This window comes from Salvelinus sp. IW2-2015, linkage group LG20 (assembly GCF_002910315.2).
Source record: "Salvelinus sp. IW2-2015 linkage group LG20, ASM291031v2, whole genome shotgun sequence".
In the NCBI taxonomy this organism is placed as follows: Eukaryota; Metazoa; Chordata; class Actinopteri; order Salmoniformes; family Salmonidae; genus Salvelinus; species Salvelinus sp. IW2-2015.
In genome coordinates, this window is record NC_036860.1 from 41,565,317 (window position 1) to 41,580,275 (window position 14,959).

At 42.7% G+C, this 14,959-nt stretch overlaps 1 protein-coding gene across 2 annotated transcripts in view; it reads right to left on the minus strand.

Moving 5' to 3' along the window:
• The window catches only part of abr (ABR activator of RhoGEF and GTPase), a 217,362-nt gene that overhangs the window by 71,877 nt on the left and 130,526 nt on the right, over positions 1–14,959 (minus strand). For both annotated transcript variants that reach the window (XM_070449398.1, XM_024011125.2), the window contains 4 exons: positions 14,211–14,351; positions 12,650–12,771; positions 7,925–8,093; positions 3,092–3,214 (listed from right to left, as the gene is read on the minus strand). In XM_070449398.1, coding sequence (XP_070305499.1) covers positions 3,092–3,214; positions 7,925–8,093; positions 12,650–12,771; positions 14,211–14,351 — 555 coding nt within the window. The remainder of the gene's footprint in view (positions 1–3,091; positions 3,215–7,924; positions 8,094–12,649; positions 12,772–14,210; positions 14,352–14,959) is intronic.

Here is a 14,959-nt window from a genome sequence, read left to right on the forward strand (position 1 = left end):
TTTCATTAGACCAGGGAATCTTGTTTCTCATGGTCTGAGAGTCCTTTAGCTGCCTTTTGGCAAACTTTAAGCGGGCTGTCATGTGCATTTTACTGAGGAGTGGCTTCCGTCTGGCCACTCTACCATAAAGGCCTGATTGGTGGAGTGCTGCAGAGATGGTTGTCCTTCTGGAAGGTTCTCCCATCTACACAGAGGAACTCTGGAGCACCATCAGAGTGACCATCGGGTTCTTGGTCACCTCCCTGACCAAGGCCCTTCTCCCACGATTGCTCAGTTTGGCCGGGCAGACAGCTTTACGAAGAGTCTTGGTGGTTCCAAACTTCTTCCATTTAAGAATGATGGATGCCACAGTGTTCTTGGGGACCTTCAATGCTGCAGAAATGTTTTGGTACCCTTTGCCAGATCTGTGCCTTGACACAATCCTGTCTCTGAGATTTCCGGACAATTCATTAGACCTCGTGGCTTGGTTTTTGCTCTGACATGCATTGTCAACTGTGGGACCTTATATAGACAGGTGTGTGCCTTTCCAAATCATGTCCAATCAATTGAATTTACCACAGTTGGACTCCAAACAAGTTGTAGAAACATCTCAAGGATGATCAATGGAAACAGGATGCAACGGAGCTCAATTTTGATTCTCATTGCAAAGGGTCTGAATACATAAGATATGTTTTTAAAAAATTATACATTTGCAAATATTTCTAAAAACCTGTTTTCTCTTTGTCATTATGAGGTATTGTGTTTAGATTGATGAGGGAAAAAAACTATCTAATGCATTCTAGAATAAGGCTGTAACGTAACAAAATGTGGAAAAAGTCAAGGGGTCTGAATACTTCCCGAATGCACTGTATGCCAATTAGGAATGAGGGGGATGATTAGGTGGCCATGATGGAATGGGGACAGGTTGGGAATTTAACCAGAACACTGTGGTTAACACCCCTACTCATCAAATCAAAGTTTATTTGTCACGTGCGCCAAATACAACAGGTGTAGACCTTAGTGAAATGCTTACTTACAGGCTCTAACCAACAGTGCGAAAAAAGGTATGGGTGTGTGTGTGTGTAGGTAAGTAAAGAAATAAAACAACAGTAAAAAGACATTTGAAAATAAGAGTAGCAAGGCTATATACAGACACCGGTTAGTCAGGCTTATTGAGGTAGTATGTACATGTAGGTATGGTTAAAGTGACTATGCATATATGATGAACAGAGAGTAGCAGCAGCGTATAAAGAGGGGTTGGGGGGGCACACAATGCAAATAGTCCGGGTAGCCATTTGATTACCTGTTCAGGAGTCTTATGGCTTGGGGGTAAAAACTGTTGAGAAGCCTTTTTGTCCTAGACTTGGCACTCCGGTACCGCTTGCCATGCGGTAGTAGAGAGAACAGTCTATGACTGGGGTGGCTGGGGTCTTTGACAATTTTAGGGCCTTCCTCTGACACCGCCTGGTGTAGAAGTCCTGGATGGCAGGCAGCTTTGCCCCAGTGATGTACTGGGCCGTACGCACTACCCTTTGTAGTGCCTTGCGGTCGGAGGCCGAGCAATTGCCGTACCAGGCAGTGATGCAACCGGGCAGGATGCTCTCGATGTTGCAGCTGTAGAACCTTTTGAGGATCTCAGGACCCATGCAAAATCTTTTTAGTTTCCTGAGGGGGAATAGGCTTTGCATGCCCTCTTCACGACTGTCTTGGTGTGTTTGTACCATTCTAGTTTGTTGTTGATGTGGACACCAAGGAATTTGAGGCTCTCAACCTGCTCCACTACAGCCCCGTCGATGAGAATGGGGACATGCTCGGTGCTCCTTTTCCTGTAGTCTACAATCATCTCCTTAATCTTGGTTATATTGAGGGATAGGTTGTTATTCTGGCACCACCCGGGCCAGGTCTCTGACCTCCTCCCTATAGGCTGTCTCGACATTGTCGGTGATCAGGCCTACCACTGTTGTGTCGTCTGCAAACTTAATGATGGTGTTGGAGTCGTGCCTGGCCATGCAGTCGTGGGTGAACAGGGAGTACAGGAGGGGACTGAGCACGCACCCCTGGGGAGCTCCAGTGTTGAGGATCAGTGTGGCAGATGTGTTGCTACCTACCCTCACCACCTGGGGGCGGCCCATCAGGAAGTCCAGGATCCAGTTGCAGAGGGAAGTGTTTAGTCCCAGGTTCCTTAGCTTAGTGATGAGCTTTGAGGGTGTACTATGGTGTTGAACGCTGAGCTGTAGTCAATGAATAGCATTCTCACATAGGTGCTCCTTTTGTCCAAATGGGAAATGGCAGTGTGGAGTGCAATAGAGATTGCATCATCTGTGGATCTGTTTGGGCGGTATGCAAATTGGAGTGGGTCTAGGGTTTCTGGGATAATGGTGTTGATGTGAGCCTTTCAAAGCACTTCATGGCTACGGATGTGAGTGCTACGGGTCTGTAGTCATTTAGGCAGGTTGCCTTTGTGTTCTTGGGCACAGGGACTAGGGACTATGGTGGTCTGCTTGAAACATGTTGGTATTACAGACTCAATCAGGGACATGTTGAAAAAGTCAGTGAAGACACCTGCCAGTTGGTCAGCACATGCCCGGAGCACACGTCCTGGTAATCCGTCTGGCCCCGCAGCCTTGTGTATGTTGACCGGAACAGCTGATTAGGTTAGGATGAAGACTGGGGGTTGGGTAATCTGATTCTAGATCTGTGGTTAGCAACTATGTCCATGACTGCAATGTTGATATAATGATACTACCCGTCAGGACACCTGTTTAACGTCTCTACCGAAAGACAGCACCCTGTGCAGGGCAATGTCTCCTTCACTTCCCTGGGGTATTGGGATCTCCTTAGACCAGAGTGAAGAGTGCCCCCTACTGGCCCTTCAACACTACTTCAGCAGCATTTGGTCTCCCATCCAAGAACGACCCTGCTTAGTTTCAGAGGCAAGCCAGCAGTGCGATGCAGGGTGGTATCAGTATCAGTATATCAACATTGCAGTCATGGACATAGTTGCTAACCACAGATCTAGAATCAGATTACCCAACCCCCAGTCTTCATCCTAACCATTGGAGGACGACAATAGATCTGATCCCAGGCCAGTGGTTATGCAGTTGCAGCTTACCTTGCCATGTTTGTTGTGTATGCGGAAAGGGATGGTGGGAGAGTGTAACAGCAGCCAGGACTCCTGCTCGTTCATCTTCTTCCTCAGACGCTCCACATTACGACTCTGGCCCTTCAGTGCTTTCTACACAAACAGAAAAAAACAGGGCACGCGGTATGTTAACATACAGTTTGTTATACTGCAGGGATATTCAACTGCCGGCCTGCGAGCAAGATCTGGCCCATTTATTAATTTAGACAGGCCCTTTGATCAATTCTGAACATTAATAAAAGATACGCAACAAAAATCCCAACCAAAAACCCGACATTCAGTGTCAAAATGATAAGCATTAATGTGGTTGTCTAATGTGTGGTTGTCTATTGTGTGCTTGTCTATTGTGTGCTTGTCTATTGTGTGCTTGTCTATTGTGTGCTTGTCTAGCAGTTTTCTTGCGCCTGTGTTGCATGTTTATTGTTTTTTGTTCATATGAATTTGGCTCTAGCGTTTGAACGGTTTAAGCTAAAAAATATTATGACCCCATTCCTGAAAGCTACGACTCTCAGGAATACTACGTGCCTTTGTTTTTCCTCTCCAAAACTATGAAATAACACATTTGGAATAATGTAGTAACCCAGAAAGTATTAAACAAATCAAAATATATATATTTGAGATTCTTAAAAGTAGCCACCCTTTGCCTTGATGACAGCTTTGCACACTTGGCATTTCAATTAACAGGTGTGCGTTTGAACAATCAATTGTGTTGTGACAAGGTAGTGTTGCTATACAGAATATATTTACTTGGTAAAAGACCAAGTCCATATTATGGCAAGTACAGCTCAAATAAGCAAAGAGAAATGACAGTCCATCATTACTTTAAGACATGAAGGTCAATCAATGCGAAAAATTTCAAGAACATTCAAAGTTTCTTCAAGTGCAGTCGCAAAAACCGTCAAGCGCTATGATTAAACTGGCTCTCGTGAGGACCGCCACAGGAAAGGAAGACCCAGAGTTACCTCTGCTGTAGAGGATACGTTCATTAGAGTTACCAGCCTCAGAAATCGGCAATTAACTGCACCTCAGATTGCAGCAAAAAGAAATGCTTCACAGAGTTCAAGTAAGACACATCAACATCAACTGTTCAGAGGAGACTGCGTGAATCAGGCCTTCATCGTTGAATTGCTGCAAAGAAACTACTGCTAAAGGACAACAATAATAAGAAGAGACTTGCTTGGGCCAAGAAACACAAGCAATGGACATTAGACAGTGGAAATCTCTGCTTTGGTCTGATGGGTCCAAATTTGAGATTTTTGGTTCCAACAGCCGTGTCTTTGTGAGACGCAGAGTAGGTGAACAGATGATCTCTGCATGTGTGTGGTTCCCACTGTGAAACATGGATGAGGAAGTGTGATGGTGTGGGGCTGCTTTGCTGGTGACACTGTCAGTGATTTATTTATAATTCAAGGCACACTTAACCAGCATGGCTACCACAGCATTCTGCAGCGATATGCCATCCCATCTGGTTTGCGCTTAGTGGGACTATCATTTGTTTTCAACAGGACAATGACCCAAAACACACCTCCAGGCTGTGTAAGGGCTATTTGACCAAGAAGGAGAGTGATTGAGTGCTGCATCAGATGACCTGGCCTCCAAAATCACCTGACCTCAACCCAACAGATGGTTTGGGATGAGTTGGACCGCAGAGTGAAGGAAAAGCAGCCAACAAGTGCTCAGCATATGTGGGAACTCCTTCAAGACTGTTGGAAAAGCATTCCAGGTGACTACCTCATAAAGCTGGGTGAGAGAATGCCAAGAGTGTGCAAAGCTGTCAATAAGGCAAAGGGTGACTACTTTGAAGAATCAAACATCTAAAATAGACTTTGATTGTTTAACACCTTTTTAGTTACTTCATGATTCTATATGTGATATTTCATAGTTTTGATGTCTTCCCTATGTCATGACTTGGCCTCATGGGCTGAGGATCAAAGATGCCAGCCAGGCAAAGGTTTGAACAACCCCTCTCATGGCGGGCCAGTTACATGACTGGTCGTAAACACCGGGCAGATGTTCTCTTCCTGGCCATGCAGTATTGAGGGAGAGAACCTCCATGGAACAAAGGAGTCTTCCCGCCAAAACGCAAACATCCAAAAGTGGAGAATGAAACAATATTCCTAATATAAAGAATGTGTCAAATGGTTTAGGGGGGGGACTTAAAGAATCATCATGTCGAATTCGTTACGAATTTGTGATGTTACTAAGTCCACTAGGGACTTTCATTGCATCATGTTAATACCCAATGTATAATCTATCCTGTGTGTGTGTGTGTTAATGTATTTCTGTGTGATTTTTTCATTAGTTAGTAAATAAATAATTAAGCCAATTTGTTTAAGCTGATTCATCATGAAGACTTGGGTTTGTGTAGATTCAAAGGATATTACGACGTTCAGAATGAGACTGAAATAGGAGCAAATGATTAATGGATGAAGGATAGTATATCGAGATATTCGAGTTAATTCGGGAAACGGTAACGCGTTAAATTAACTTTTCCCGTGGTGCCCCAGATTACTACTTAATTAATTGTTATATGATTGATTTTAATTGCATAATAATTGAACGTGGTAAGTAATTATTCGATGAATAGCCACCATCGCATTAATGGTAGCAATGTCACGACAACTATTATTATTAATGTAGAAAATAATAAAAATAAAGAAAAACCCTGGAATGAGTAGGTGTGTCCAAACTTTTGACTGGTACCGTATTTTGTGTATTATTTATTGAGATGCTTAGTTTTCAGATAATTAAAAAATTACCTAATTACTTTGAAGAAGCTTTCGATAGTAACAAAAAAAATATGGTGAGTGAGAGTTTAATGATTATCACATTTTTGGGTTGCACCTCGACTCAAGTTGGTTGAGCGCCCTCCACTTCTTTTATAATTACTTTTAGCAACATTTCATGAAAAGTGCTTTATTGGTGTGTGTGCGTTGCTTTTTTTATACAGTTCTTCCAAAGAATAATTGCATGTGGAAAATGTCCCACATCCCATGTAATTAACTTTTTTTTTTATTCTGGCCCTTGTAAGAATATAGTTTAAAAGCCCTGTTATACTGGTGTCACAACAAAATCCAACACACTGTACAATCAACTAAACCTGAATTGTATCGTGTGTGTTTGACCATGAATAATTATTTAGTATTCCTGAGACATTTGTAAACAGGGGAAATGACAGCTACATTTTGTTCACTAGAATTTACAGTGTGATGCTTGATAACTATTCCAAGGAATTTCTACGTCCTTGCTGTCCAGAATCTCCCTTCCTACACACCCTCCTCCAACCCATCCCTTGCCAGGAAGTAGAGTCAGGCCATGCCGTGGCTGTAATCAGTTCAATCAGCCTTTTCCGGCTCTGATTAGGGCAGTCAGTCAGTCCCTACTGTATGACCCACTGTAGCAGTCTGGTATCAACCTGGAAGCACAGGGCCTGTATTCATAAACCTCTAGGAGTAATAGTGCTGATTTATTATCGATCCTGATTATTTATGCCTAGTCACTTTTACCCCTACATGTACATATTACCTCAACTACCTCATACCCCTGCACATTGACTTGGTTCTGGTACTCCTTGTATATAGCCTTCCTTATTTCCTTATTTTTCAAAATGTTGCTTACTTTTGAACTCTGCTGTATTCAGAGCATGTGACAAATACAATTTTATTTGGTTGATTAAATTGATTAAACTCGCACTATGCTCTCCAAAACCTCCTAAACGGGTATTTACTATGGAAAGAATCACTGGATGTTGAAATAAATACAGTCCTGTATAGTAACCATTAGAATAAGTAGAGGTTGCTGCTGGATGCTGGTGGATGAAAGAAAAGAAGCAGCGTGCAGCTAAAGCCAAGGATGTAAATCAATTGTAAACCTATGCCGTTTCTAGGTTACTGGACTCCCAAGGCTTTCCACAGTCAAATGACAACAAAGGGCTGACATAAATAAGTCTATTGTGTTGAAGAGGTAAAGAGTTGAAGGGAAACTGGACAAGGTGATCTCCGGGAACACAGTCATCCTCTAAGGACCTGTGTTTATATGACAGCTACAAGTAGATGGCTATCGCTGTTCCACTGTACTCAAGTTCATCAGAATTAACAAAGTTCCCACGGGATAGCTTGAGTGTAGGCCAACTGTTTGTGAGTGTAGATACAGTGAGGGGGTGTATTGTGTATATGCATATGGGTGTACTATATAAGTGATTCACACACTGACGTGCTGACTCTGTCCAGATGACCTGGAAGTTGACCCCTTCTCTTTGTGTGTGTGTGTGTGTGTGTGTGTGTGTGTGTGTGTGTGTGTGTGTGTGTGTGTGTGTGTGTGTGTGTGTGTGTGTGTCACAGATCTCTAGTCTACAGTCGACCAGTCTAAGAGTGGAAGCGATGACAGGAACTGTTCCAATAACAACAACAGTAGTGATAAAGCCAGAAGAACCCAGCCTAATCACCCAGGCAGGCAGGCTGGTTCTAGCCTCTGATAGAGAGAGAGAGTAAAACAAACACAGACCATAAGGCTCCAGGGAGGGAGAGACACACCCAGGGAAACCAGCCCAGAATGGGGCGGCCAGGCTGGGCAGGACACTCTTCCTCCAGTGCCTTAATGGCCAGCTGACCATGACCTGGCCTGACACTGAGTGGGAGGCAAAGGAAGGGCCGCATCACCACTATTTTGGCTCAATTTACAACTATTGGGTTTAGTTTGAGTCTAAAACAAAGCAGTACTGGATACAACATCAAAAGAAAATCTGTTCTTTTAGACTTACCTGCCTAAATAAAAAAATCTATTTAAATAAACATAATATATCACCTTCTCCTTCTGGATCTCGCTCTTGATGACAGAGATCTTGGTCTTCATCTCCTCAATCTCGTGTTCAGGCAGCACCTGGATATGGGGCAAGACGTCCGAGTCATCCAGCAACTGGAAGGTCAGGTCTGCAAGAGGGATGTACCACTTACACTCATACTGCTGGTGTCTCCTACAGAGGAAAGTGGAGAGGAGTGGAGAGAGAGAGAGAGAGCTCGATATCTTACATATATTTTAGAGGAGGCAGGAGGGACAAAGACAATGAGGACCTACTGTAATTAGGGTTCACAGCGAAGTTGGTAAAAATATTGTTATTCTTAGATTTCTTTTTTGACATGGGCAAATAACTCAAGCATAGATTAGTAACTTTAAAAAAACTATTTGGCATACAGAAACTTGAGGCCATGTGTAACTTGTTAAAAAATAATGACACCGATTGGCCTATAGGTGGCACTGTTATAAGCAGTCTCACTTAAACCCTCATATCCGCCGCGACATTTGACCTAGAGACTTGAAACGTTGTATTTAGGCATTTCCTCATGCTGAACAAATATGCCTCAAGAACCCATAAGGTCCATGAGGATAGATCTTCCTCATTCTTAGCACAATTTGTTTTGTTTTTTTAAATCATTATAATATATTCTCATGAACCATACATCAGATTATATACCAAATCGGTAGTCATACTCAATAAATTAGCCTCTAATGAATTTGATAATGATTAGTTTCTGCATTCAAAGTTAGCCACGGTACCAACCTACAGCACTTGACTAAACTTCACTTGCGCCATCCTTGTGGTATAGAGAGATAAACATGGTAATGCTTTCACTGATTGCACATAAAGGAAGATAGATAATGTGAGCACTATCATGTAGGAACTATATACCTCAATTACATTGTAACTCTGCACATCAACTCGGTACTGGTACGCCATGTATATAGCCAGGTTATCATTAATCATTGTATATTTATTTTTATTATTTCTCTTTTTCCCTCTCTCTGCATTGTTGGGAAGGGCCGGTAAGTAAGCATTTCACTGTTAGTCTACACCTGTTGTTTACGAAGCATGTAACAAATCTTGTGTCCTTTCTGTCATCCTGTGAACCCCGTTCATTGCGGCTCGCAGTTATATTTAGATATTTCTATTGGCCCTGTAAAGGAGGGCAATACCCACCATATAATTAATTGTCTTCCATTTGTCTTGCTTTATGCAATATCATCCGTCTTTGTTGAGCCATATTCCATTGTGCTCATAACTTAAACATATCTCCCCTATTACTATAACTCCTTATGTTTAGTAGTATGAAAACATTGCTTGATGTGAGGAGATCCCATAGTAAAGACTCAGAAAGACAACTAAATGCGTGTTCAGCACATCCATTAGGTTATACAGATGCTCACTAATGTTGTCAGAGATGTTTTGTATTCCCCCTAACGAGCATTCATTATCATTATGATTCCTGGAGGCAGGACCGTACACTCATTAACACAGGAATACATCACAACTCCAAATGTGTGCAAACCTCATCTAAAATGACGGGAAATATGACAAGAAAAATAAATGTCCTGTTTTTACCCCCAAAGTAAAATACTGAAAAACAAACAAATAGTAGTATGACTCTTTCATGTTTTAGATTATCATTTTTCTTTGGCTAGTTAAATAAGTGTTTTGTCAGTATTGTACTATAGAGGGACGGAGACAGCAGATACCTCTCGTTTCTCATCATCCCAATATATACCTTCACCCCCTCTTTCGCCTGCAAACATCCCTCAATTTTTTATAAGGCCTCCTCTCCTTCTTAATACGGGGTGAGACCCCCCCCCCCCTTTGTAAGCAAACCCTTTGTCTCAGAGTGGTCCATGGGGTATTATATGCTGTTGTCTCTAAGGTGTGGATCTGTATTCATACACTGTTTACATGCCCAATAAGACTTTAAGATGATCTAGAGTCTACTTAATAAACACTCTCCCTATTACAGACCGAGGTAGAGCTGATTGGGGGACCAAGATTGTCTCTGCTGCTGTTGAATAAAATCTGCATATCTAATCTCCTCCCATCCGTCCACAGCACTTTCATGCTCCCCAATGAGCTTTTCACAGCCCTTGTTTACCATAATCACATGGATTACATCTTAATTTACATCTCTACATTGGGAAATGGTGGTATATTATACACCAATTCTGTAGGAAAATAATTATGGTTATGGAGTCAATTTAAACATTATAGAAACATTAATAATCGATGATGATTGAGTGGAGATAGAGGGATTGAATGGGATTCAGGTTTCTCAGTGAGTTAATACTGATGGTTAGCTATCAGCTGGATAGCGTGTTTTAATAGGCTGTTGGCCTAATCCTATGGTGTTATAGTCCAGACCAGAGGACACATACAGTAGGCTGTGTCTCAAATACAGTACAGGTGCATCAAAGCTGGGACAGAGAGACTGAAAAACACCTTCTATCTCAAGGCCATCAGACTGTTAAACAGCCATCACTAGCCGGCTACCACCCGGTTACTCAACCCTGCACCTTAGAGGCTGCTGCCCTATATACATAGACATGGAATCACAGGCCACTTTAATAATGGAACACTAATCACTTTAATAATGTTTACATACTGCTTTACTAATTTCATACGTATATACTGTATTCTATTCTATTGCATTTTAGTCAATGCCACTCCGACATTGCTCGTCCTAATATTTCAATATTTCTTAATTCCGTTCTTTTACTTTTAAATTTGTGTGTATTGTGAATTGTTAGATACTACTGCACTGTTGGAGCTAGGAACACAAGCATTTCACTACATCCGCAATAACATCTGCTAACCATATGTATGTGACCAATAACATTTGCTAACCATATGTATGTGACCAATAACATCTGCTAACCATATGTATGTGACCAATAAACATCTGCGTAGCCATATTGTATGTGAACAATAACATCTGCTAACCATATGTATGTACCAATAACCATCTGCTAACCATATGTATGTGACCAATAACATCTGCTAAACCATATGTATGTGACCAATAACATCTGCTAACCATATGTATGTGACCAATAACATTTGCTAACCATATGTATGTGACCAAAACATCTGCTAACCATATGTATGTGACAATAACATCTGCTAACCATATGTGTGACCAATAACATCTGCTAACCATATGTATGTGACCAATAACATCTGCTAACCATATGTATGTGACCAATAACATCTGCTAACCATATGTATGTGACCATAACATCTGCTAACCATATGTATGTGACCAATAACATCTGATAACCATATGTGTTTGACCAATAACACTGCTAACCTATGTATGTGACCAATAACATCTGCTAACCATATGTATTGACCAATAACATCTGCTAACCATATGTATGTGACCAATAACATCTGATAACCATATGTGTGTGACCAATAACATCTGCTAACCATATGTAGTGACCAATAACATCTGCTAACCATATGTATGTGACCAATAACATCTGCTAACCATATTGTATGTGACCAATAACATCTGCTAACCATATGTATGTGACCAATAACATCTGCTAACCATATGTATGTGACAATAACATTTGCTAACCATATGTATGTGACCAATAAACATCTGCTAACCATATGTATGTGACCAATAACATTTGCTAACCATATGTATGTGACCGAATAACATCTGCCTAACCATAGTATGTGACCAATAACATCTGCTAACCATATGTATGTACGCAATACATCTGGTGCTAACCATATGTATGTGACCAATAACATCTGCTAACCATATGTATGTGACCAATAACATCTGCTAACCATATGTATGTGACCAATAACATCTGATTTGAAATGCCACCCTATTCCCTATGTAGCTCACTACTCTTGACCCCATAGTGGACTATATAGAGAATAGGATGCCATTTGGGACACAACGACAGACCGCTAAAGCTAGAGACCATAACAGAGTGATTTACAGACTGGTGGTAACCATGACAACGGTAGTTGTCTGTGTGTCCTTCACACTGTGAGGTAGAGGAACAGCAGCGACTGTCAATCACAATGAGCCCCAATCACGCCAACAACAGTAACCATGTCATTGGAGGCAATCCTTTAAATTAAACACTTAATCTACGGCCGTGTATGCTGTCATTCCCAATTTACACACACACACACACACACACACACACAGCCTCAGGCCCAAGCACCAGATTGAGACCAGATTGTAATACATTTCCCAACATCCATACATCCACTACGGCAATGTGTTAATATTCAGCCCTATACGAGCCCTCTAATCACTATTCTAAATCATTTCTCCACAATAGTCTACAGAAAGGCAAACATCCAACCACGGGGCTTGAGTAAATGTATTTTTAAATTGGGGGGGGGTCTGGTCTGCAGCACCAAAGGCATCACGTGTGACTACATTCACATTTGCTATTAATAGTCTTCCTTTTTTTTTTTTATAACATCAGAGAATACTTCAAATGGAGGAAATAATAATAGCAGTGAAAAAGAAAATCCCTTTGGAGCAGGACTGTCATTCATCCTGATACACTGTTTAATATCACAGACACATCAGAACTGACATGGTAGGAGCATATAACACTGGAGACCACTCAGAGTGTATGATCTACGTTTAGGCACAGTGAATACCACAGTGGGTATTGTACATAGCTGAATGTGCATGTGTTTGTGATGATGCTCTGTGAGAGTTAACCTACCCTGCGGAGGTCTTCTTCATCTTGGCACAGAGCAGCAAGTCTGTGAAGAGGAAGACGTGACGCAGCTTCCTGGAGCCCTCTGACACCTCCACCAGGAAACCATCCTTCACCAGCTGACGAGCCTACCAGGGAGAGAAACGGCATCACTTCCTGTGGCACGCCCAGCACGGGGCAACTAGCCTAGCCGTAAACATTCACTTCCCGTCAGGATATACTGTAGAAGGTATAGGTCAGGGTTCAGCAATATGAAAGAACTCGCTTGTTGTCTATATATTATTATTTTATTTTTTAAAGTTCTACCCTCTTTTTCTCCCCAATTTCGTGGTATCCAATTGTTAGTAGTTACTGTCTTGTCTCATCGCTACAACTCCCGTACGGGCTCGGGAGAGACGAAGGTCGAGAGCCATGCGTCCTCCGAAACACAACCAAGCCACACTGCTTTTTAACACAGCGCGCATCCAACCCGGAAGCCAGCCGCACCAATGTGTCGGAGGAAACAACGTACACCTGGCGACTGTGTCAGTGTGCACTGCGCCCGGCACGCCACAGGAGTCGCTAGTGCGCGATGAGACAAGGATATCCCTACCAGCCAAACCCTCCCTAACCCGGACGACGCTGGGCCAATTGTGCGTCGCCCCATGGACCTCCTGGTCGCGGCCGGCTGCGACAGAGCCTGGGCTCAAACCCAGAGTCTCCCGTGCCACCTGAGAGGCCCTTGTTGTCTATATTTTATATGTCTTTTACATTGTCAATGATGGCGGTGTTGCAGCAAGATAATCATCAGCTAAAATAAGCCACTCAGAACTTGAAACGCTCCCCCTCTCTCTCGCTCTGTATCTGTCCATCTCTGGAGAGCCAACTAGGAAAGCTAAAATAAGGCAGAGCTAAACACGAACTGGAGTAAATCAGGAAAGCCTGAGCCAAAGAGGGCAGAGAGAGATTTTCATTTAACTGGTAACAGACAGACTGTAACGAATGGAGAGATGACTGGGAGGTTAAGAACTGAGCTGACTGAATGGAAAACGGATAGAGAGGAAGAGATGACGGGAGAGAGAGATGGAGGGAGGATAGCTGAAGAGAGGGGGGAGAGAGAGATGGAGGGAGAAAGGAGGAGAGGTAAAGCGCAAGGGGGAGATAGTGGGATAGAGGAAGGAAGGAAAGGATATACTCAGAGAGAGAAGCATTAAGAGGAGAAAAGGCTGACATGCAGAAAAGGACAGAATGAAACAATAAAGGCAGTGTTGGAAAGAGGGGGACATCAAACAACCCTGCATTGCATGCTGGGAGAGAGAGAGAGAGAGAGAGAGGGAAAAGATCAAAAGATGCTAGAGAGAGAGGGAGCTAGAGAGAGGGCGATCGAGAGGGAGGAAGAGAGAGGAATCTGGTAATGAAGAGATTGAGGATGTGGGGGTAGGAGGAAAGGAGAGAGACTGTGGGTTTCTCTCTGACCTCAAAACACATTTCACAAATGCATTGGCACACTTCCCCAAGGTTACAACAAGAAGTTCTGAAAAGTATAAAGAAGTCTATTAAAATGGTGTGTGTGTGTGTGTCACCCCACCTCTCCCTTAGGCGTGGTGACGGCTGTCCTGCGGGGGTCAATCTCTTCGTTGATGGAAGACAGGAAGTTCTGGGAGATCCTCAGAGCGTCCTGCAGCAGGGGGAAGTCTGGGTGGTCCTTAGGGGTGTGCTTCAGCAGGTCCTACAATAACACACAGAGCAAGAGACCATTAGATATTAAACACACTGGGAATGCAACTCTCAAATGGCCACAGGGACCCCCATCCCAAAACAGAGAGAACCCCCTCCATTAAAATGAAATGTCTATGGACAGTCACTGTGCATGTGTTTTTAAACCTGTGTTGATGAATTGGACTATTTGGATGCTTGGCTGGGTTTTGTGCCACATATTTTCCTCTAATTAAAGCATATGAGAGTCTCTACTTTGGGCGTAACTAATGAAGTTATTTTTAAAGTGCTACCTAAGAAACGGCTGAGACAATCTGCTTCCACATTGCAAATACCTTATTCTCAGCGTAACTAAGTTCCTTTTTTCAGAGGAGCGTGTGAAAGAAAAGCCCATCTCTTTTCCGTTGCCTGATTTATACCTCGTCAGCACACCTCGGTGAATGTATTCTGACAAGCTCTAGAAGGCTTGAGTTGATGTCAGCGGTATAGTACACTACCCGTCTTCGTACGTCATTAAGAGAAAAGAACACAGTAACTTTCACCGTCTGTCAGCGTCCGTGTCCCAAATGGCACCCTATTCCCTATATAGTGCACTATGGGACCTGGGCAAACACTATTGAA